This window comes from Carassius gibelio, chromosome A2 (genome assembly GCF_023724105.1).
Source record: "Carassius gibelio isolate Cgi1373 ecotype wild population from Czech Republic chromosome A2, carGib1.2-hapl.c, whole genome shotgun sequence".
NCBI lineage: Eukaryota > Metazoa > Chordata > Actinopteri > Cypriniformes > Cyprinidae > Carassius > Carassius gibelio.
Window position 1 is genome coordinate 8,352,356 of NC_068372.1, and position 23,666 is coordinate 8,376,021.

General features: G+C 38.2%; 1 protein-coding gene across 3 annotated transcripts in view; it reads left to right on the forward strand.

Moving 5' to 3' along the window:
- LOC128025892 (divergent protein kinase domain 2A) overlaps positions 1-23,666 on the forward strand; it is a 43,549-nt gene that overhangs the window by 12,194 nt on the left and 7,689 nt on the right. For 2 of the 3 annotated variants that reach the window (XM_052612480.1, XM_052612490.1), the window contains exons 3-4: positions 9,696-9,999; positions 10,219-10,292. In XM_052612480.1, the coding sequence (XP_052468440.1) occupies positions 9,696-9,999; positions 10,219-10,292 (378 nt within the window). The remainder of the gene's footprint in view (positions 1-9,695; positions 10,000-10,218; positions 10,293-23,666) is intronic. The other variant, XM_052612498.1, reaches the window with a different exon arrangement.

Genomic DNA, 23,666 nt, shown 5'->3' on the forward strand with positions numbered 1-23,666 from the left:
TAATTGCAATATTATCATAGACAGTTTACACCACATAAACCTATTATTTTCTTGTGTTTTCATTCACACCAATAAGAGTCCTTGACAGCTTCTGTTTTTTGCACCCTTCAGCCTAGCATTGATTTTTAGACCCTGCTGATCTATTCCAATTTCTTTAGTGATTGACCCAGCTTGTTGAAGGCCTGGGCAAACAAAAGGACATCTCTGTGTGAGCAGCCAATATCTGTTCTCGCCTCCCATCATTCACTCCATCTGCCACACCTCAAGCATTCCAGGTGATAAAGGCAATCTGATCTCTCTCCGGAGAGCGAGCCGCTCGATTTGATTAGCAACATAGAGTTTAGCCCCCTTTTGCCCTGCAACCTCTGCAGCGGTTCGGTCAACATAATGAAATGTCATTAGTTTGCTGTGGATGGTGCTAATGAATTGGCTCCTAATCCATAGATGGAGTTAATTGTGATATTCACCAGCATTTGCTGTTGTTTCCCCTGCTGAAACCATGTTAAAGCTAACAGATGCTTGTCCCCTTAGAATGCTCTAATAGCACTGCAGTTTAGTATCGCTTAAGAGTGGGTGGGATTGTTAACGTCGTTATTGTTGCACCGCCTCTACTGGTGCGACTCCTGAAAAACTTTTCCATTCCGTGTCGCCCCATCAAGCTCTCACTGGATCCGCTCCTCTGCTTTCAACGAGAGGAATGTATGTTCTTCCTCAGTAGACTGGTTGTTAAAAAAGGTGCGCTCGTTCAAAACGGTTGCGTTCAATTCTCTGCTGGCTATGCTGATTTAAATTGTGTTTGTGTTGCAAGTTCAGTGACGATTCTCTTCAGCCAATCCGTGATTAGCAGAGTTTACATATCACGTTTTGATAATGGTACGGTTCACTTGGAACCTCAACTGAGGTGTTACTAAAAAAAGTACTAGGTACTAGGTTACTGTACCCAGTGGAAAACCCCCCCAAAAGTGAACCGTACCGTGCCGTACCATGGAAAAACAACATAAATGTTTCATCCCACTTCCTGAAGCTAAGAAAAGACAGTTTTCTAGTTTGCCAGAAGTTGTATAAACCATTTGCAGCTTCATAAGGCAGGCAAAATCTGCTTTCCAATTTTTTTTTTACTTTGTTGGAAACCTGAAGCAGCTGCCCTGTTCTCAATCAATGCTTACGATGATTCTTCTAAAGTACCATACTGTGACGTTTGATATGGCTGCACAAAATTGAAGAAAAATTTGATAAATTATTCAATTATGGAAATTGTGATATGAGTCTTAAAAGTATGTCAAATCAATTTAAATTACTTTTAAAATTATGACATAGTGAAAGTAAAAGGAATTATGAATTTTTCACTATAAGATCAATAACATCCTTTTAGAAACTGTGGGGGCATATACACAACACCAAAAATTTAAGACTTTTAATGCATTTTGCCGGTTCATTTACACGACAAGCGGGGGCGCTTGTCTGAAGTTCAATATCATTGGCTACCCGTAAGCCAATCACATAACGTTTGGTTATGATGTGTTATGCGCCGGCTCAGCCTCCTCAAACTTCCACTGTAAACACAGGTATGCAGCGAGGATAAATTAAACTTTTCCCAAAACCTGTCAGGAGTAGGGCCACAACAACACCTCCATTCAAAATGTGAAACAAACATTATTCTTATTCTGGCTTCAGTTGGCAAATGCCGGGAATATTCTCCACAACATAGTGAATAGCATACTGTGTCTCCATATCCGCGGTCATTTTTGATTTCCCTAACCTAAACTACAATCTTAAATTCGGAGCTTAGTGTCTACATCACGGCTCTCAGCCCGCCCTCTGTTTGTTGATTGGCCAGCTGTTTTGTAGACGGAGGAAAACTGGGAGACAGTTCACTATCTCAGACTGAATACAGAAGCGAACTGAAATTGAGCGGAAGTACGAAGTCTGACGTAGTCAGGCTAATAAGGATTTCTGTATGTTGTAAAGTCGAATTTAGGATGTTTTCACACCCGAGCATTTGTTTCGGAACTTGGTGTGTTTTCTCCCTTGGCTTGTTTAGTTAAATGAATAATGGGCTAACTTGGAACAGGGAATGACTTAAATGTTTAATTGAAATTTGCTCAGACGAACAGCTCTCCAAAACATACAAAAACACTGAAATTTAAAAAAAGTGTTAGTGAGCGCTTAAAACAGATGGGCTTTAATTAGTTGGCTGAAAAAGTGCTGCGTGACAGCAAAGAGGCAAATAAACTGTCAACAATATATATATATATATATATATATATATATATATATATATATATATATATATATATATATATATATATATATATATATATGTATAATATCCTAACTTGCACAAAGTTTGGTCTGTTTGGTCTGCCTTGTGAATGTGAACCGAACTAAGTTGAAATTGCAACATTGTAGTGATTTAACCCCCGGGGTTCGGAACAAAGCAATTAATTTACAGGTGTGAAAACAACATTAGATTCTGTCATATGGCTGTTTTCTGTTCGTCCTTCACAATGGATCTGGAGTCACTCAAGATTACATTTTTTGTGGTCTATGAATTTTTAGGTTTGAGTAACAAAAAAAGAATCTACTCATTTGTTATGTCAGGAGTTGATGGGAGTGCTGCACTCAAGTGATCAAGAATTCAGATGTCCCTTCCTGTTGGTGTTTTTTTTTTTTTTTAAGTTCTGTCCTCTGGCAATTTTACTGCTATTTAAAGACGTAAAGGTCAGAAATACAGTTTGTCCCCCTTAGCTTGGTATTGTGTCAGATTGTTTGAAACACGTGTCCTCTGGAAAAAAAGCTGCTGTGCTTGACTTTGTGCTTGCATTACTCATGCTTCCTTCCTTCCATTGAGAATGGAGGCCCATCTGCTCAGCGAGGCTGAGAATAGCACAGGCAGAGCCCTGAGGGTCACGTCCATCACAGCATTAATCTTGCACACAGCCCAGTGTGTGTGGTGTGCACCTCCTCTCACTTCACCTGACGATGAGGTTATTATGAAGTTGCTATGCCTGAAGCACCTTTCTAAACAGTCCCAGAGCTGACAGGAGTCAACTGCTATTTGGGTGTAAGGCTTTCACAAACAAGACTAAGCACAGCAAGGTTGTTATCAAGGACATGCTTATTATTTAGTGCTTGTAAACTGTTGAACTCTCCTTCCGTTGAAGAAAAATTGGTCCAGATAGCACCTGTAGTGTTCTTAAAAGAGTTTGAAGCGGTTCCCTGAGGGAACCACATGCCTGGTATAAAACGTAAGCTCATTAAAAAGTAATAATTACTGTTTTATATCTTAGATTGTACAGAAGATATCTGATTTATTGTTTGCAGACATCTTAAATATGGCCCGAAGAGAGAAAGAATATGATTAAGGTGCCTTAATGCTACAGAATTAAAGGAATAGTTCACCCAAAAAGGAAAGTTTTGTCATCATTTAGTCTTCCTCATGTTGGTCCAATCTTTCTTCTGCGTTTTTTTTTTTTTTTTTTGTGAACTATGCTGTCCCTTAAAGGGACATTTGAGGACAGAAGCAGAGCAACATATTTCAATATGTAAAGTATTTCTATATACACTACTGTTTAAAACTTTTTGGGAAAAAAGTCTCACCAAGTTCTACAAGGCTGCATTTATTTGATCAACAATACAGGAAAAATATTGCATTCAAATATTTGAGCTCATTAAAAAACGAATATTCGAATATTAGTATATTTAGATGATGTTTTATGAGAAATATATATTTTTTTATTCTAACATTTTTTCACCATTTCCAAACAATCTTATCACAACAAGCTTATAAATGATATCCTGTGTTTTCCCATTTGAAAACATTAGACAGTGTGTGCAAAAATAAACTAAAATTAAAAAATATTTAAAGCAGAGCAATTTAAAATATAAATAAAAATGCTATAAGGTCATGACGTTTGTATTTCATAATTTCTCATTTTAGTGATAACTCCGTTTCATTTGACAAAGTTTGCGTGCTCAGGATTTATAGGGGATTTACTGCATTTACAGCCAACAAAACAACATTTTAGGGAAATTCGAATAGTGTTTTTATTTTTTGAATAATTACACACCTATTTTTCAGGATTCTTTTATGAATAGAAAGTTCAAAATAACAGCATTTATTTATTTCAAAATCTTTTGTAACATTACAAAAGGCTTTACTGTCACCTTGGATCAATTTAACGAAATACTGGCAATTAAAATTACAAAAAGAGCAGGTGGATTTGGCATTTTAATTTAACTATGCAAATATGAATAAAGACACCAAATAAATGTGTGAATATGGGGCAATAAAAATGAATTAATACTACACATTTACATTGACTGCTCTTAAAAAAAAAATAAAAAAAAATACAGTCTTAATTATTCTGTGAGTATCAGAATAGGTCTTGTTTTTGTTGAGTTTTTCCCTTCCTTCTGTATCCTTCTGTCTTTTCGTCCTCTGTAGCTGAAGCTGACAGGTATATTGCATCATGGATTGTATTGGTGTGAATTTGCTTTTTGTTCATCCTAGTGTGAATTGTGTCAAGTAATAAAGTCTACAGGGCAAGACATTCTGGAGGAGTTAAAAGCAGAAATATGTTGCCTTTAAAAAAAAATAATAATAAAAAAAACTGTTAAAGTGCATATATTAATTCTTCCATATGTAAATGTGCTACTTGAAGTATAAAATTGTCTGCATAGTTTTTTCAGCACTAGACAGATGATTATACATTACCATCATAGTTCTTGTGGATGACTTTTTCTCGGTCTCTTTTCTCATTTCATTTTGCACTTACAAGGTTCGTGGATTTTATCACCCTAGTTTTACGTTTTGTTATGGTTGCATCTTGTTCAGTTGAGGATGGGAATGAAATCTGAAAAAATTATAATAACAAAATTAACAAATTCTTCTCTCAGGAATGCAAATGCAGCTCTTATCACTTTGAATGGGGAACATCAAACTCCTAAACAGTTCACCTAGCTTACAATTCAATTTTATATTTGAAATCACCAATGAAATCTGACAACAGCTGTGTCATAAATGTTATTACTTTTGCTCAAATACTTTTGCTCAGGGCAGCGCACGTCTAAGATCGTTTCTATAGTAACCTGGACTTCTAACAGCCTCTGCAGTGACGCACTGACTTTATCGATTAGTGATTGGCTCTTTCATTCAGAAGGTGTGGCTCCCTGCCATACTGAGCATTGCATTTTTCACCATTCAAAACTATACGAGTGACATGTCTTGGGTATTCTATAGTCTTTGCCATTACCCACATGAGCATCCGAATGCTGTATTACAGCTCCAAAATACCCATATTTTTTAAATAGCACTGCTGTATTCTTTTACAATTTGTCACTTGGAGCACAGCTATCTGTGCAGAGTTGATATCCCTCTTCACACTTTAGCCCCAGTTTGACAGACTCTATAATTTGCAGAGAGTGTGAGCAAACTGTAGACTCGGGAGCATCGCAACCCAAATGGAAGTTACAGTTGTTTATTAGCCGTCAAGCAGATGTGTTTGTATTTAAAGAAACCTTACTGCAAATATTACAGGAGCCATCTTTCTGAGGCTACCAAGTCGTTCTGTGATGTACATTAACTCTCAGTTTCTGGAATTGGCCCTGTCAAGGTTGGAACCAGGCGCTGGGTTTCATGATCAGATCTCATTAAGCTGCCTCTAAACTAACTAGGGTTGGATTGATACCAACATTTTAGCATCAGCACAATGCCAGACATGGTATTGATTCTAAATTGGTACCTCAGCATTAGGGGTGGGTGATCTGACGATTTTATCTAGTGACTGAGCTTGAGGACGTCTCGAATCAGAGATACTGATCTTATATGTTCTCATAATAATGTTAGAACTACAGCAGTAAGTGACTGCCTTCTAGATGGCTGTGACTGTCCAAATTATATCAAACGTCTCTATTAGGTGTCTTTCATGTGCTGTGGCGTATTTGAAAAACAGTAGGCCTAGTAGGTGAGTATTTACATATATCAGTCAGTTATGTCTTAAATGAACAGTTGGGAAAGAAATCGGATGTGTGTCAGTATATTAGAACTGTGCATTGTCTCTTAAAGTGCCTTCTGCTGTCCGTGTCATTAAAGGGGACATAACACACAGTTTCAGCCAATATCATGTTAACCTTGAGTACCTATATAGTAGTATTACATCCTTTATGTCTCCTAGTTTTATCAGATTTATAAAAGAAAGATACATACGTAATACAACTTGATGATTCTCTCTGAAAACAGCCAAGCTCCTGGAGGCGTACCGAGGCCAGGGCTAAAGAGTCACAAGCAATATCACGCCAATTGCCAACAAAACACAGTCATTTGATGCAGTTTTACTTGATCCAGCTCATGACCGGGGTCTTTTATTAAATTTAATTCACACAGTAATGCACTGTTTTAAAGTTTAAGAACTACTGATTGTTTAATGCAAAACTGTTTTTCTTTTTTAAACTGTGCAAATAGAGAAGTCAAAGGCTTGTTCCAGTCTGAATATTCTCAAGAGTACATCTCAAAATTGGAAAGATAGTGATTCAGATTGTGGATCGTGATTCTGCTTTACAAGTGTGTGATATGATATTTTGGAATATCGCCCACCCTTCCTCAACATAACAAAAAAGGTAAATCATTGAATAAATAATTTGCATATCACATGTTCCATGCTTATCATATATATATATATATATCATATTATATATATATATCACATTAAAAAGGTATATGAGAATTTCTTTTCACTTCATCTTACTGCTATACCGCAGCACACTAACCATTGTTGTATATAGATGACTAACATGGCTGTCTGTTGATGGTGCTTTTATTAAAACAAACCTTTCACCTGCCTCCAAACGCCTATTCTGTGCATAACACAGCTAGATGGCTTTTGTTGGCTTTCATCAATGGGTTGAGTTCAAAGTAGGATCTATTCTTGATGGGCTAGAATTTCCACTGGCTTTGATAAAAAAAACAACTGACTTCCCTAAAACGGTCCTCTCTGCATGCTCTTGCATGCGTTGCTTGTGTTCGTCACCGATTCCATGCATTACCAACCTGACAACAGTCTGTGAAGAAATTAAATTAGTCTTGATTTTATTGCTTCTGAGACACCCTGAGGTGAAAACAATTGACAGACAATTACCTCTGATTTAAACTGCTGTGCTCTTGAATGTGTTTGCAGCATTTTCATATTGTTTACAGCAGTGTTTGATTATTCACATGCTGTAATAGCATGTTTGTGAATTGAGGATCTTGTTGACCTCTCCTGGATAAGTCGCATTTCATTGCATAAAAAGAATTTCAGATATTTTAAAAGTTAAAAGAATAAAAGTTATTGTCATCTTACAGAGTCCTTGACCAAAGTCAGAGATCTGTGAGTTAGAAAATAGTGTTAAGTGTTAGTCAGAGTCTCAATTATAGCAAGAACAGCATTTCAAGTTGGAAATAAAGAGAGAAAGATCTTGCTCCCAGACCGTGTTAAGCAGCCAACTGCAGCTCAACAGGTTTGTAGTGTGGGGTGCTGTTTTATTTCACTGAAATTCTTGGAGCTGTTTTTTCATATCAAAACCTTGTTTCATTTAAATGTATTATAGTCTATATGGATTTAGCTTTCCTTCATGTTTGGTAATGATGCATATCGTTGGAAATTTGATAGAAGTGTGTTGTAGAACAGGACACAGGGTACTGACTGATACAGTGATGTTGGACAATGTCAATGCAAAATGTAAGCAGATAATGTTTAATACAATAATTATACATAAAAAAAAAGGGTTGACGTTGAACTACACAGTTTCTGCAAAATAATAATTGGCTGGCTGTATGTGTTTCTCTGTCAAAATCAGGCTGTTGAGTTCCTTTAAGGATGAAGTGGCCTGTAAACATTATATATACTGGCATTGAAAAATGCAAGTTTTGCAAGTGTTAGAAATTATGATAGAATTTAAACAAATGTAATCAATCGGTGCTTTAAAAATCTAAATATAGGTTATGTCTTTTTTGGGGGGTCAGTGTCGGTAAAAAAAACAAAACAAAAAAAAACATTATTATTTTTGGTGGTCATCTATTATTTATAAACTTCATCAACATTCTGTTGCTGGGCAACCACTTCATGCACAGTGAAATTATTTATTTATTATCTTTTTCCGGAACAAAACCTCATTCTCACACAGGACGTGGTCTTCCGCAGACATTTCATACTTTCAGAGTACTTTCATACTTTCATGATGATGTGTTTCCAGAGGTTAAAAAAAAGAATCTAGAAACACAATGTTCTCTTCTGTAATTGACTCATTTGTCATAGACTGAGCAGTTACACTTTTAGCACCTAATAATTCAATTCAGTATTTAGTCTAATTCCTAAAGTTAAAACGTAGTTTTAGTAAAACTAAGTAATCATCGTAAAGATTACCATTACAGTCATGCTGGATACAGCATTCCATTCACACACACACACACACACACACACACACACACACACACACACACACACACACACACACACACACACACATATATATATATATATATACATTATATATATAATGCGTTTTTATATCACTTTTGTTTGTTCTGGAACACAAAGTGCTGAAGTGTGCTAGAGAAATATTACCAGACAGCCAGAAAGAAATAAACTGAAAAACATTGTTGTTAAGTTCCAACTATTCTGGATTTACTGAATTCACCACGCATTTGCAGTAACAATGATTTAATACCCAATATACACTATAAGCAAGAAACGTGCAAACCTAGAATACCACTTTTCAAATCAACGAAGCATAGTAAATTAAACTGAGTGGACAGCTGTGTTTATAATAATAGGAGCATTTGCATTTGAACTGTAGTGCCTTGAAGTCTTCACCATTTAGTCTTAATTTACTAAATACATAGCAATAAATAAATGGACAGTAAATAGCAATAAATAAATAGACAGGCAGAAATGTGTATATTGGATGTGTAGCTACACAGAAAATGTCAGATTCCTTTTGGATGTGTAGCTAAACAGAAAATATCAGATTCTTTACTCAAAATAGCATTTTTAATATAAATTCCATTAATCTACGATAATGATACTAATTACAATGTCAAAGGAAAATGATTTTGTCCGTCAGTATCATTATGAGCATCAAAGAAAGGGAAAATACAGATCTTGTTCTGGGTTTTTGTCTCTACCTAATTCACTTGTGACCCCTTAAACACTCAAGGACAGGATGAGTTTATCAGATTGGACACATCACTGAAATACCTCCTGCACTTATCAGATTGACCACATTTAAGAGTGTAATATATATGACCAGTTCGCTTTGCCAAATATCCCTCAGAAACAATTTATGTAATGAAGAGCAGGAAACATCCCCTCCACATCATGATTCAGCTTCTTCAGCCCTGATGTTGGAGGCTCCGTCTTGTTACTGAATGCTGTGTTTTGTCCTCTAAATTATTTGAATCTCTAGGATTAAAGTTTAATGGTTACTTTTTCATTTTTAATGACTCAACTTGAAATGGGGATATCAAATATCCACAGATCTTAAGAAAGGTTTGGTACAGGTACTTTGCATCAAGATAATGATTGTGGAGTTTATCTATGTATTAAAGGGCATTTCTTTACTCCAATTTGAGTAGACATAGTGATTTTTACTTGTGTGTATGTGAATGGAGAACTTTTCTCTTACCTTGAGTCTCTCCTCATGTTTCATCTCTGCAGAGTTTTCCCTCTGATGAGGGCTGGCCATTTCCCAAATACCTGGGGGCCTGCGGCCGGATGGTAGCGGTGAATTACGTGGGCGAGGAGCTCTGGAGCTTCTACAATGCACCCTGGGAGAAAAGAGTGGATCTGGCCAAGCAGCTGATGGACATCGCCGAGCAACTGACCAACAACGACTTTGACTTTGCCCTTTACCTCCTAGATGTGAGCTTCGACAACTTTGCAGTTGGGCCTCGTGACGGAAAAGTCATCGTCGTCGATGCAGAAAACATCATAGTGGCGGACAAGAGATTGATTAAGCAGAGTAAGTAATGACTTTACTCCAGGATCTCCATGCTCCTCTTTTACAGCATTAATAAATTGTTCAGGAAACTGTTATCCAGGTTAGACGGTGTGGTGGTGATGTTGTTGTTGTTTTGACCCACTTTCAGTTTTCCCTCAGATGGGCTGGAGCAACTGTTTTTTAGGCCTGTTTGTTTCTGTACTTTGCCATCCCCATCAAAATAAATGTTTTTTTTTTCAGGACTTTTAGGAAGAAGTATCACAGTATTACATACCAGATGGAAACCTGCATGGGCCTCCCACGCTCTCAGATTTGTAATTAAATTCTTATTGCTGTTTCTTTTTTGGGACTTTTAAATAACTCTACACATGGATAAAGCACAGACGGCTTTCCTATAACTCTGTAGAACCCAGGGTCTGAAATTAGATGGGAACTTGGTCCAAAATACACTCCAAATTCAAGAAAGGGGTGCAGAAAATTATTGAGTTGAGCATTATGTAACCAATCATGCATATTTCTCTTGTGCTTATGAGTGCAATGGCCAATCATAGGTGTTTAGTCACCGCTGAAAATGTAACTGGTAATTACCAATACTGTTAGTTAAGAGCAGCAGTGGCACAAACTTTACAAAATTGGTAAAGAACCTTACATAAATTTGTTTTAATAAATTTGTTAATCACTGTAGTCTATATAGTGAATATAGTATCACTTGATCAAAAATTAAAACAATAAAGATAATAAAAACAAATAAAATCACTGTAATGCTCTGCAGGAACATGTGTCCCATGCACTTTGATCATGGAAAGTCTCCTCTTACTGTCATTTCTTTATCCTGTAAAAGCGTCTGATGTTTATATTCAGACAATAACACGTTGCTGACCCTTCACAGTTGCTACTCTCATAAACTACTCACACTGCATGTTGACTCTTACACCTAAATAGAAATGTTAAACAACAGATATTTCGGCAAACTGAATGTTTTTTTTTTTTTTCGCTGAATATTGTTTCTCTCACCTCTCTGTGTTCCGCTGTTTGGCACTTTTTCAGTAAAGATTTCAAATTAATGCAGACTGTCAGGGAGGGCCTTTATGCAAAAATGGAAAGGCTTTTGTGAATTTGTGACATTTACAGATAAGGATATGCAGTGGTGTCAAAAGTACTGGCATTCATTACTCAAGTAGAAGTATAGATACTAGGGTTTAAAAAGACTTTTGTAGAAGTTGAAGTATCAACTCAAGCTTTTTACTCAAGTAAAAGTGTAAAAGTACTGGTTTAAAAAACTACTTAAAGTATAAAAGTAAAAGTAATGTAAGGGGAAAAAAATGCCATTAAGAACAAAAGCTTAGGCCGCACCACAGGGGCCTATTGTGTACTACCCCACCTCCTCAAAAAACATTTTTCTAAAGGCCACAGGCCATAATGACTATAATGTTATATTAAAATGTTCATGTTGAAAAATTTGGGATGCACTAGGCTTCCTGTTTCAGCCGCATATATGAAAATACAAAAATGGTGTGCACATCCCAAACATCCAATTAGGACGCAGGTGCAAGACAACTAAATGATATAGACAAATAAAGAAGTGAAGTCTGAACACTGAAAACTACTGCTCCAGAGGAATTTAATCAAGCAACGTTTCGACCTTCAGGTCTTCCTCAGCCGCATATATGCCCATTTAAAATGAACACACTTTAGTACAATCCAAATACATTAAAGGACTAGAGATATGATGACTAGTTGCCAATAAGTATTGTTATGGTGCAAAAAGTCAAACTTCAGAGGCTTGTCATCAATAACTTTTAATGGAATGTTTATGTACATCCATGATTAGCTGCAGGAATCTGCGAGGGCAATGGACAAGAACATTGGTGCAGGCTTAGTAACAATTACACTTGTATGGTTGTCTATTTACAGTAAACATTATAGTGCTGTCAAAATGAATGATTAATCCAAGTGATTAATCAAAAACTAAAACTGAAAAAGAAATCATAATCCTGATACTTTATTGATTGATAGCTTCTTGTATTTGGTACATACGTCTGCTATGTCCAGTGTTCGGGGGGGAACGAGTTACAAAGTTGGTATAGCCTACTTATCACAACATTGTCAATCGCATCGTCAATCGAAAATGCTAATTTATTAAAACATCTCGCTACCGAACTACCTACAGTAGCTTAATTTGTGGAGGACGAAGAAAAAGCACTCATTTGGTAAATGAGCCAGTGAGAAATAATAACTTTTAAGTAGGGTCCAGTGCCTTTTCAATACTTTTAAAACGGTACCGGCTCTTAAACGGTGCCTGAACCGATACTTTAAAAAAAAGAACCACAAAAAAACTATGGATAACTTTAAAGAACATTACAAATATTTTAAATAAATCCATAGCATGTTGTGCAAGTTGTGCTTCCCTTAATCTAAGCCTAATAAATGTATTTCACAATCTGGGTCATTATTTAATACAAAACCACACATAATGTTTCTACTGTATCTCTGTCACTCACTCTGATATTTAGTTAAGATGAGTGCTGTCTGTCACTGTCTTAAATCAGTTCTGTGAATTACTGTATGGTCATTCTTTATAAAGTAGCAACAATGTCGTTTTTAAAATACAGTACTGTGCAAAAGTCTTATGGAAAAATGAGTATTTTCTCCCCAAAAAGGGTTTTAAGCCAGTTATTTATATCTTTTGCTTTAGTGTGTCAGTTGGAAATATCAGTTTGCCATTAATTTTAATAATAATCTAGTGCGATTTTGAATGCACAAGCAGTCTGACAACGGCAAAATGAATGTTTGGAAATGTAAACTGATATTTTATACTGACACACTACAGCAAAATATATAAATAACTGTCCGAACACCATTCTTTTAAGTGAAAATACTAAAGTGTCTAAGACTTTTGCCGTATGGTCTGTATGATTAAATTAAGTACATTTAAGTAAGTGTAATTAAAGTATGTGTTCGTTCATATGTGTTAAGGGCTAGATTTTCGCTGGAGGAAACGGCTGTGGTGTGATGAGCGAAAACTTTACAGATGAGAAACCGACTGCTACCTCGTGACCTTTTGTAAACTCTATTTATGACAAAGAACTGCACAGATATGGATATTCTAACAATCTATCGATAAACACATACCTTGTGTCCTCTGTTTGTTTAAGTGCGCATGCGCTGCTCCGTTCGCGGTCTGCGCCTCTGCGGATTGAAGAGCGCGCTGAAAGACGGGAGGAGACCGGTCTGACGCTGGTTTCATGTGAAATTTAAGCGGACTGACTCTGAGGCGATCGGATACCGGTTCCATACCCAACCCTACTTTTAAGAAATATATTTTTTGATAAACGAACCCAAAACTGTCTATGTCCTGGCTGGACTGTGATGTGATTTGTGTCACATGCAGGTGCGATGGATCGCGTACAGACCAATAGGGTGTCGGAATGGTATATGTTTATACTTCTCATCCAACCACAATCTAATTCACTCCATCCGGATGGCGCGATTTATCTGGATAGGTTTTTTTTTTTTTTTTTTTTTTTTTTTAATGATGACAAGCCGGTATGTAAACAAGCAGAAATGAAATAGCAGTAACGAAGCTATTTTTAAAATGTAAGGAGTAGAAAGTACAGATACTTGCCTGAAAATGTAAGGAGTAGAAGTAAAAAGTCGGCTGAAAAATAATCACTCAAGTAAAGTATAGATACCCCAAATTTCTACTTAAGTACAGTAACGAAGTATTTGTACTTCGTTACTTGACACCTCTGAGGATATGACCGTTAACTAAAAGTTCCCTTTCAAGGGAACTTCAAACTGCGTCCTCTAGGGGGCGCTATGGAGAACACCTCGTCGTGACCAGTGTCTGAAGCATACATTGAAAAAACACCAACAAGTTGGACGGCGACAGCCTATGATGTCACTACCGGTGCAACTATAAATAAGCACCGGGAGAACACGTCACCCTCTTCTTCGTCTTCATTGATTGTTTTGTTTGAAGCGTACAGCATCTAGGTGTGAATGTTTCTCGACAGAGGCTTTGCTTTGATACCTGCAGTTCACATGGCTCACATAAGCCCCTTTCACACTGCCATTCCGGCAAATACGGGGTAAAGTGTTCCTGTAATTGTTCCCTGGTCGCTAGATTTGGCACTTTCACACTGCCAGTGATGACCCGGTATATGTGCGTGCTTTCACACACAACCCTTGAAGATCCCGTAGCGACACGTGACATCAGCGCGTGACGTGTAATGTACGAGTCGTAAACACTAGGCACATTATAATTTCACTTAAGCTAGTGAACGATCGCGGCGTCAGCGCGGAAAGTAAGGAACTGACTGATCTCTGCTTCATTACAGTTTGCACATATGTTTTCGTCGCGAATGTTGATCTTCCTTCAAAACAGCCGGTAAAAGAGTCGCGCGATAACGCGCGTCATCACTTCGATACGGAATTAGATCTGGCTTTTGTTCACACAGCGCTCGTTCCGGATCGATTACCGCAATGTTACTAGGTCCCCGACCCGGGTTCGATTCGGTAATCAATTCCGGGACGTGGTTGCTTTCACACAGAAGGCGACCAGGCAATGTTACGGGAATATTGCGGGTCCGACGTGCAGTGTGAAAGGGGCTATACTGTGGTGTGTGTGTAGGCAAGAGCAGGCGCAAGCGTTCAGCTCTCGAGGGAGTTCGATGTGCTCTGCCGAGCTGATTGTAATGCATTCGCAAGACTCAGAGGGGATGTGAGTATTTAACTATTTACCAAAATTTTAGCAAAATTCGCATGATTGCATTCGCCTCTTGCAGGAATAGCGATACATACGCGGCAGCAGTTTTTGCTCGCACTTGATTTCTGTGATAATCTAGCGAGTGGGCGGAGCGTGTTTATCTCCCGCGGAATACATGCTGCACGTTGTGTCACGGTGAGAACATGTAATGTAATTGTTGGGAAATTTTTCCCTATAAGTAATTTCCTTTTGTTTATGCTGCACCTTGGCTTATTTTTTTATTTTTTTTTAATAAAACATAAAAAACTTTGTTAAGCAGGCACTAGCAAAACGTTTAGAGGATGTGTGCGTCCATGTCATCATTGTTTGATACCCGCTGACACACAATCTTGGTGTTGGTTGTTTGGGCTAAGAGCATGCACGCAATATCTTTGAGGGGGCAATTTCCATGCATTTGTGAGCGTTTAAAAAAATAAAAGTCCCCGCTCTCGGTTGTCTCTCTTTTTGAGGAAAGAGGGGCAGACATCTGCTTCCCTCGAGCTATTGAGGCTATGGAACACTCCAATCTTGCGGCGGAAACATGCTAAGAAGGTAACGCCGCAAGGTCGTCTTGAGGAATGTTATCTTTCTGGCCATAGCCCTCCAACTCAGGTGAGCCTTCCATTTCTTCCTGATCTCCTTGCAGAGATCAAGTAAAAATGGAAGAGGCCATTTTTCTTGCACATCCAACGATTCCAGCATACGAGTATGCAATATCGAGGTAATGCGCAGAAAAGGTTTCAGAATAAGGTAGCAGAGTTGCACCACCCTGGCAGATATCTGGAAGAACGAGACGTTCAGGGAAGTGAAAGCATGCTCAGCGGCCTTCAATCATTCATGAACAACCATTCATGAGCACTAACAAAATAGGTGTCATGGTCCGTCTCGGTCTGAGGATCAGAGACGGGTACAGAAGGCTATTGTCATGGCTCATGCTCCGCCCCCACCTGCGGGTAGGTGTAGGTGGAATCGCGGGTCAAAGTAGGATAGGCAAAGGGAGGTGATCCAGACAAGGTGTCATCACTTTTCTCTGGATCAGAGTGATACTTGAGTATCTGCTTGCTCCCTTTGGGGGTTTTTAAATCTTCCCCTTCCTAATTCCCCTATAACTAAAAGCTCTCCATCTGACCGAGGTTAGGTGGGAACTTCCTGCATTACGGTCTCCTCTTGAGCAGGGCTCCAGCGTGGGAACCAGGGTGTGTGAGTATGATCCTTTCTCTCTCTCTCTCTCTCTATATATATAGAGAGAGAGAGAGAGAGAGAGAGACATTTGAATTTGAAAATCCCTTTATTAATAAAATAACATTTGGGATTTATCTGCAAAAATATATATATATATATATATATATATATATATATATATATATATATATATATATATATATATATATATATATATATATTTTTTACAATTTGTTAAAAACCAAAAACATTTTTAAAACATCCTCCATTAGACAATTTCACATATATTTTCATTCACATACACATTAGAGAATGTTTAGATTAAAACTTCCATTCCCATCAGGCTCACACAGAAAATTATTAAAACCCCAAAGATGGAAAAAAAGACTGAACATTTTGTGTAATGCTATAAAAAGCATACTCTACCATTAACCTTTTTTTACAAAACATTTAGTCAATAAAATAGGATCAATACATCCACTTTCTTCAACTTAGTTTTTTCTAGTACACCAAATTGCCAACTTTACCATTCCATAAAGAAAATTTAGAATAATAACTTTCTTCTTGTTTTCTACTGAGTACTTTGGCCCATAAATAAACAATGGAACATTAAACTAACCCATTAGCTCCAGACTCCAAACCTTCACTAACTGCATCAAGTTTTTCAGGCAAAAACATTCCATAAATGCATGAATCACAATTTCTGATGCGTTACAAAAAGGACAACCCTCCCCAACTAAAGGATTCAGTCATGCTATGTGTCTGTTTGTGGCTAAAACTCCATGTACAATTCTCCACTGCAGATCTCCCACTCTCTTTTCAGTGGGTTTTTTTACAGGGCCGCCAGTTACCTTTCGGGGAAGAGTCTGACCCCAACACTAAAGTCCATTTGCTTTCTGTTTGGTCTTTAAGGTCTTGATAGTTCATAGTTTTAACACATGCTGTATATAAAGTTCTTTTTAATAAATCATTGAACAACCCCATTTCTGGAGTATTCAAAGACAACAATTTTGCTGGATCTTCCTCTTGATAATCCCGTTTCATCAAAAAGTCAAATTCCGGAAAAGTGAATGGCTCTGTGTCCTCTCCTGCACAAGTCTCTTTGAGAAATTCTTTAGCTGAAACGGGAAGTTCAGCTTCTAGGTCTTCTAGCACTCGTTTAGCGAGACGCACAGACCTGAAACCCACTTTTCGAGCAAGTTCTTCAGCTTCAATCCACCCATCTCCTATCCTTAGATCCCGAAACATAGATGTTCCAGCAGCCAGCAACTTTGACCTTATGGTGTCAGAGTTCAGAATCTCAGTAGGAAAAAGAGGATTGAAAAAAAGAGATTCGTTAAACAGCCACGGACCTGGTTTTGACCACTCTCTTGAAACAGAAATCATTTGCCATAAATCCATAATATTGAGGTAAAACGAGTTAAGTCCACCAAGAGAAGTTCTCTTTAGAGTCATGGTGAAAAGCTGTTTATCTAGACCCATTCGTCCAGCCTTGCGTAGAAGAGCACATGTTAGTTCCATCCATCCATGCTGCTGGTGATATAGTTGGCGCTGAATAGCCTGCAGTCGAAAAACTGTCAGTCTAGCTCGAATGTCAATCAGTCCCTGTCCCCTTTCTTGAACAGGAAGATAGAGGACAGCAGCTCTCAGCCAGTGCTGACCAGACCAAATAAAATTAACAAGTCTCTTTTGAATTTCTTGGATTAAAATAACTGGTGGATCCACAACCATCATTTTATGCCAAAGCATTGAGGCAATGAGATTGTTGGCAATCAGTACTCTTCCCCTATATGATAACTGGGGTAGCAACCATTTCCAGCTAGACAACATCGCACAGACCTTCTCCACTAAACCCTCCCAATTTTTATTTTTATATTCCTCTTGACCAAGATATACTCCAAGATATTTCAAACCAAGTGTACCCCACTGAATATCATTTGGGAGTTTTGGTGACGCTCTTTCATAGATGTCTAGAACCCCCTTTAAATTCTGTACATCTTCCTGGTTTTGAATTATCACAGTAATATAATTAGCGTATGCAGATAATATAATTCAGTAATATAACAGTAATATATGACTCTTTTTTTAAACTACCATTTATAGTTAGACCATTTAGTTTACGTCGCAGCATACACAATAATGGTTCAATCGCCAAGCTGTACAGTTGGCCAGACATTGGGCAGCCTTGTCTGATTCCTTTTTGTATTTTAACTGGTATACTTAACCCACCTCCTATTTTTATCATACTCAAGGATCCTTTATACAACAATTTTATCCATGATATAAAACTATCACCAAAACACTTTAAGACATGAAACAAATACAGATGATCCACCCGATCAAATGCTTTTTCTTGGTCTAGAAATATTAGACCAGCACCAACATTGTACATTCCTAAATATTCTAAAAGATCTCTCATTAAAAACAAATTATCATAAATACATCTTTTAGGAACACAATAAGACTGATCTTCATGAACCAACGAACCTAAAACCATCTTAAGTCGATTTGCAATTGATTTAGACAATATCTTATAGTCAGAGTTAAGAACAGCAACAGGTCTCCAGTTTTTAAGTAAACACAAATCTCCTTTCTTTGGAAGAAGAGAAAGGACTGCCCTTTGACAACTTTTTGGCAGTTCCTTCAGTTTAAAGCTTTCTTCAAGAACTTTAAAAACGTCCTGTCGCAAAGAGTTTATCTGTTCAACAGTATACAAATCTCCATATCTGCCAACGTTTACATCAATGCATGAATCACCATCTCTAATACTCTTGTCTTCGGACTCTTTTTCCGCTTCATCATTTGAACCTGTGTTGTCTTCTTGCATTCTATCATCTTTGAAGCATAAAGCACCAGTAACAATACAACCAATAGATGACACCTCTTCATTTATACCCTCAGTACTTCCAGTCACGTTTACACCAACCTCTACTCTATCACCACCTTCACTTTCTTTTTCTGCATCTCCGTCCTCTTTCCGAGCACCCGCATCACTCACCGGCTCTCCCACCTCATTCGCTCCGCTACTCGCACTCGCACAAGACTGATCTTCATGAACCAACGAACCTAAAACCATCTTAAGTCGATTTGCAATTGATTTAGACAATATCTTATAGTCAGAGTTAAGAACAGCAACAGGTCTCCAGTTTTTAAGTAAACACAAATCTCCTTTCTTTGGAAGAAGAGAAAGGACTGCCCTTTGACAACTTTTTGGCAGTTCCTTCAGTTTAAAGCTTTCTTCAAGAACTTTAAAAACGTCCTGTCCAATTATTCCCCAAAACGACTTGTAAAATTCTGCGGTAAGTCCATCAAGACCTGGTACTCGGCCAGTTGAGAGTTGTTTTACTGCATCCGTTACTTCTTCAAAGGTAATGCTGGAGTCTTTCATCTTCTTTCAAGTTTGGTAAATCTTTAAAAAGTTCACATGTTGTATTCAGATCAATGTCTTCTTTTGCAAATAACTTAGAATAAAAATCAACAGCAGTTCTTCTCATCATTAAAGGATCGGATGTAATACTACCATCAGGTCTTCGTAAACAATGCATAAAATTATCATGAACAACCTTCTTTTCCAAATTAAAAAAGTATTTTGTAGGTGCATCCATATTATTAATTGAAATAAACCATGCTTTAACGAGTGCTGATTTCACTTTTTCATGTAAAATACCTCTTAATTCATGTTTTTTTGGATAACAAATTTTCTTCCACTCCCATGTCATTCTTATTAATCAATGAAACATATAATGCAGAAATATCTTCTTCTAGTTTAGACATTTTCCTTTTTAAACTAATCCAAGCTTGTCATTAATATTGTTGGCAGAAAAGCTTAATTTGAACTTTTCCCACCTCCCACCATTGAAGAAGATTCTCATAATTACTTTTTTGTTCTGTCCAATAGTTCCAAAAAAGATTCTCTAATAATTTATTACTAAATCTCCAATAAGTACAATGAGGGGTTGTTTGTGTTACAATCATTTTTAAGGAACTTAAATGATGATCTGAAATCGGGCTTGGGCATATTTTTGTCTCTTCTATTCTACTGCACGTTGTATTCTTGACATAGAATCTATCTAACCGTGCTGCACTGATCCTATTTTCTGTCACTTAAATCCATGTATATTGTTTTACGGTTTTATTTTTCTCTCTCCAAATATCAATAAGTCCAAATTGTGTTGTAATCTCTCTCAAAGATGCTGCTGATAAAAAAATGAGGTTCTTCTCCATTCCTATCACAAGTAAAATCTAACATACAATTCCAATCTCCTCCAATTACTAAAAAAATCTTAATTTATAAAAGAGGAAACTACATCTTTAAGTTTAAGAAAAAAAAAATATTCTCTCTCTACCTGTTGTAGGAGCATGAACATTTATTAACACAAAAACTCTATTTTTTATTTCTACTCTTAGTGCAAGTAGGCACCCTCTCACTACTTCATTTTTAGACAAAATTTTAACTTTACATGTGGGTGAAAATAATATTGCCACCCCTGCACTAAGGTTGGTGCCTTGACTCAAAACATGATCTACCTCCCACCACATCCCAAAATCAGTTTCATTTTCTTCATTACTATGTGTTTCTTGTAGAAACACAACTTGAGTTTCTTTCAAATTTAAACACTCTTTTAATAAAGGCCATTTACTTCTGTCCCTTGCCCCGTTTATATTTAAGGATCCTATTTTAAGAACATCCATAAATAGGGGGAAGGAAAAAGAAAAAGAAAGAAAAAAACCTAGCAAAGGCCAGATTTATTTAAGACTAGTTCTAGTAGACCTACGTTTACCCTTCATCTTTTGAATTTTTTGTCTGACTGCTGTCAAATATTTCTTTAGTCTAAACCTTTTTTGCTGCAACAAAATCTCAACGTTACATTCTTTACGAGCTTTCATTACAGATGCGATAAATTTCTCTAGGTCAGGAAAAAACTCTTCAACATTAACACTCCTCCCCTTAGTTTCATCCAGAAAAGAGTTTATCTGTTCAACAGTATACAAATCTCCATATCTGCCAACGTTTACATCAATGCATGAATCACCATCTCTAATACTCTTGTCTTCGGACTCTTTTTCCGCTTCATCATTTGAACCTGTGTTGTCTTCTTGCATTCTATCATCTTTGAAGCATAAAGCACCAGTAACAATACAACCAATAGATGACACCTCTTCATTTATACCCTCAGTACTTCCAGTCACGTTTACACCAACCTCTACTCTATCACCACCTTCACTTTCTTTTTCTGCATCTCCGTCCTCTTTCCGAGCACCCGCATCACTCACCGGCTCTCCCACCTCATTCGCTCCGCTACTCGCACTCCTCAAACCTGACGGCCCTGCTGTTTCCTCTGCCTGCTGCTGTTTATGAGGGCAAGACAATCTCTTGTGGCCAAAAACTCCGCACTCAAAACAACGTAAAGTATCAGTGCTCGCGTAAACCATATAAGAACTCTCTCCACATGTCACTCGAAACGAAACATCCAGTGTTTTAGTAGGCACTGTCAGAAACAAAAACGCTTGTCGTCTAAAAGACAATATGTGTCACAGTGTCTGGGTTGTTGTTCCCCGGGGTTCCACTAGATGTCCTCCTTCTCACGGTGTCTGTCCCAGATCACTTCCTGTTCCCTTATATGGTCACCTTCCTCCTTGTTACGTAATTGATTGTTCACCCCACCTGTCTCCTGTTTCCCCATTATCCTTCTGTGTATAAATACCCAGTCTGTCTTAGTCTATGTTACGGAGTCCTTGTTTAATGTTATGTATTATTCATGTCCGTCAACTCTCGTCTTGCCTTGCTCTGCCTTGCCTTGTGTTCGTGTCTTGTTGTATGTGGATTGATGTTTTGGTTTCGACCCCTGCCTGGACTGTTTACCCCTCTGGATTATCCCTTGAAATAAATCATACTTACCTGCAATTGGTTCTCGTCGTGTTTCAAGCGTCTCGTAACGTGACAATATGTGCTTAAGTTCGGTAGATTTACAACCCAAAGGAATCGTTTTCACAGCACTAGCCATCTTTCCGAACCGTGTCAATTCTCGCACGATCGCGTCATCTTTAATGAAAGGAGGTACATTGGAAATTGTCACTTTTGTAGCTGGAGCAAAAAGAGGTGTAACTGGTACAAAAGTTTCTTTCACCCAAATGCCGCTTTCAATTATTCTGATTACTAGTTGTTCGTTTTTTAAAAATGACAACTGCCTTGTTCATACGAGATGCAGAAACAATGTTTTCATGGCCTACCTGTTCTCCTGTTGCTACCTACCTGCCTCAGGAACACACCTGAAACCATTCCAAAGCGAGAGACATGGCTCTTCCCCCACAGGGAGAGAGGCCATTCTGTTTGACTAGAAAACACCTCACAAACTTGAATACAATAATCGGTGACCCAAAAAAGTGAGAAAAAAAAAGAAGAAAATAATAAAAGAAGATAGGTTAAACCTATGGAAAAAATAGTTTTAACTATAAGAAAAAACTTAAGAAACTTCACGCTCTCGCACGTGCCTCTCACACCCCACGCCACACTCTCGCTTCCCAGCATGCAAGACACCAGACAGAGAGAGAGAGTTTGCTGGTGGTAATGTGTGTGAGTTTCTTTGCAGTTATGGAAGTCGTCTTGTATATGCTGTCTCAGGTGATGCTCCCCTCGCCAGAGGTTTGTAAATTTGAGCATGCCTCTCCCGTACGGTTTGGCACCTCTGCGATGCTTAGGAAACTTTAAGTACACATGCTAAGCTCTGTGTACTTTCTGAAAAGCATATGGTTGTAAGTGTGCACGCAAGACTCTGCACTCTTTCTGAAATCCGGTACGGTAAGGGTTACGTGCTCTGCTTTGTTCCCTTTCTTCGAGATGGTTAGACCTTGTGTCCTTGGGCTCCACTCAACCAGTGTATTTTTATTAATACACTTCAAGCATCGCTTCCCTCAACATGAAGGGCTATTGTGAGCCTTGCGCTTCCCTTCAAGCGCCCGAGTTCTCTACCCTTGTGAGGAGTTGAATTCCTCGCTCCAGGGGCTGTTCTCGTGGTCGTTTAGCAGCGCTCCCCTTTTCCAAAAAGGTTTCCTATGAGCGCGCTACTCTCTTTCTGAATTCAGATTTCTCCTCTAACATGAGAGTTGAGTTCTCTGTTTTTCCCAGAGCACCTGGCATCCAGCAGCATCAGGTGAAGTAGGCCTTTCCTTCGCCTCTCTGATGCGCTGTTTTTTTTCTGGCCGTTCCAGCATGGAATATGATGCAGGTTGAGCCCCCTCTCTCGTGAGAGTTGGGTTGTGCTCCCTCAGCTAAGTAAATTTATTTCTAGCTGTTCCAGCTTGGAACATGTGGTGGGTCGAGCTCCCCCTCGTTTGAGAGCTGGGTGTTTACCCTCTACCCCGGGTCGAGGCCCTACAGGTAAGTTGGGTATGTAGCCTAGGCATTTGGCTGTAAGGGATGATGTCATGGACAGCCATCTAACATCCCAGGGGCAACTCCGATGGAAATGGTAGAGTTGGTAGTTAGTGCTCGCCATGATACTGGCCTGCACTCCCCTCAGCATGGCGGCGTGGGTATACTGTTCCCAAAAGCGCCCCCTAGAGGATGCAGTTCGAAGTTCTCTTGAAAGGGAACATCTCAGGTTACTAATGTAACCATGGTTCCCTGAGTAGGGAACAAGACACTCCATCCTCTAGCTTCCTGTCATGCTTTGGACGCAAACTTCAGACGAAGAAGTGGGTGACATGTTCTCCAGGTGCTTATTTATAGTCGCACCGGTAGTGACGTCAGAGACTGTCA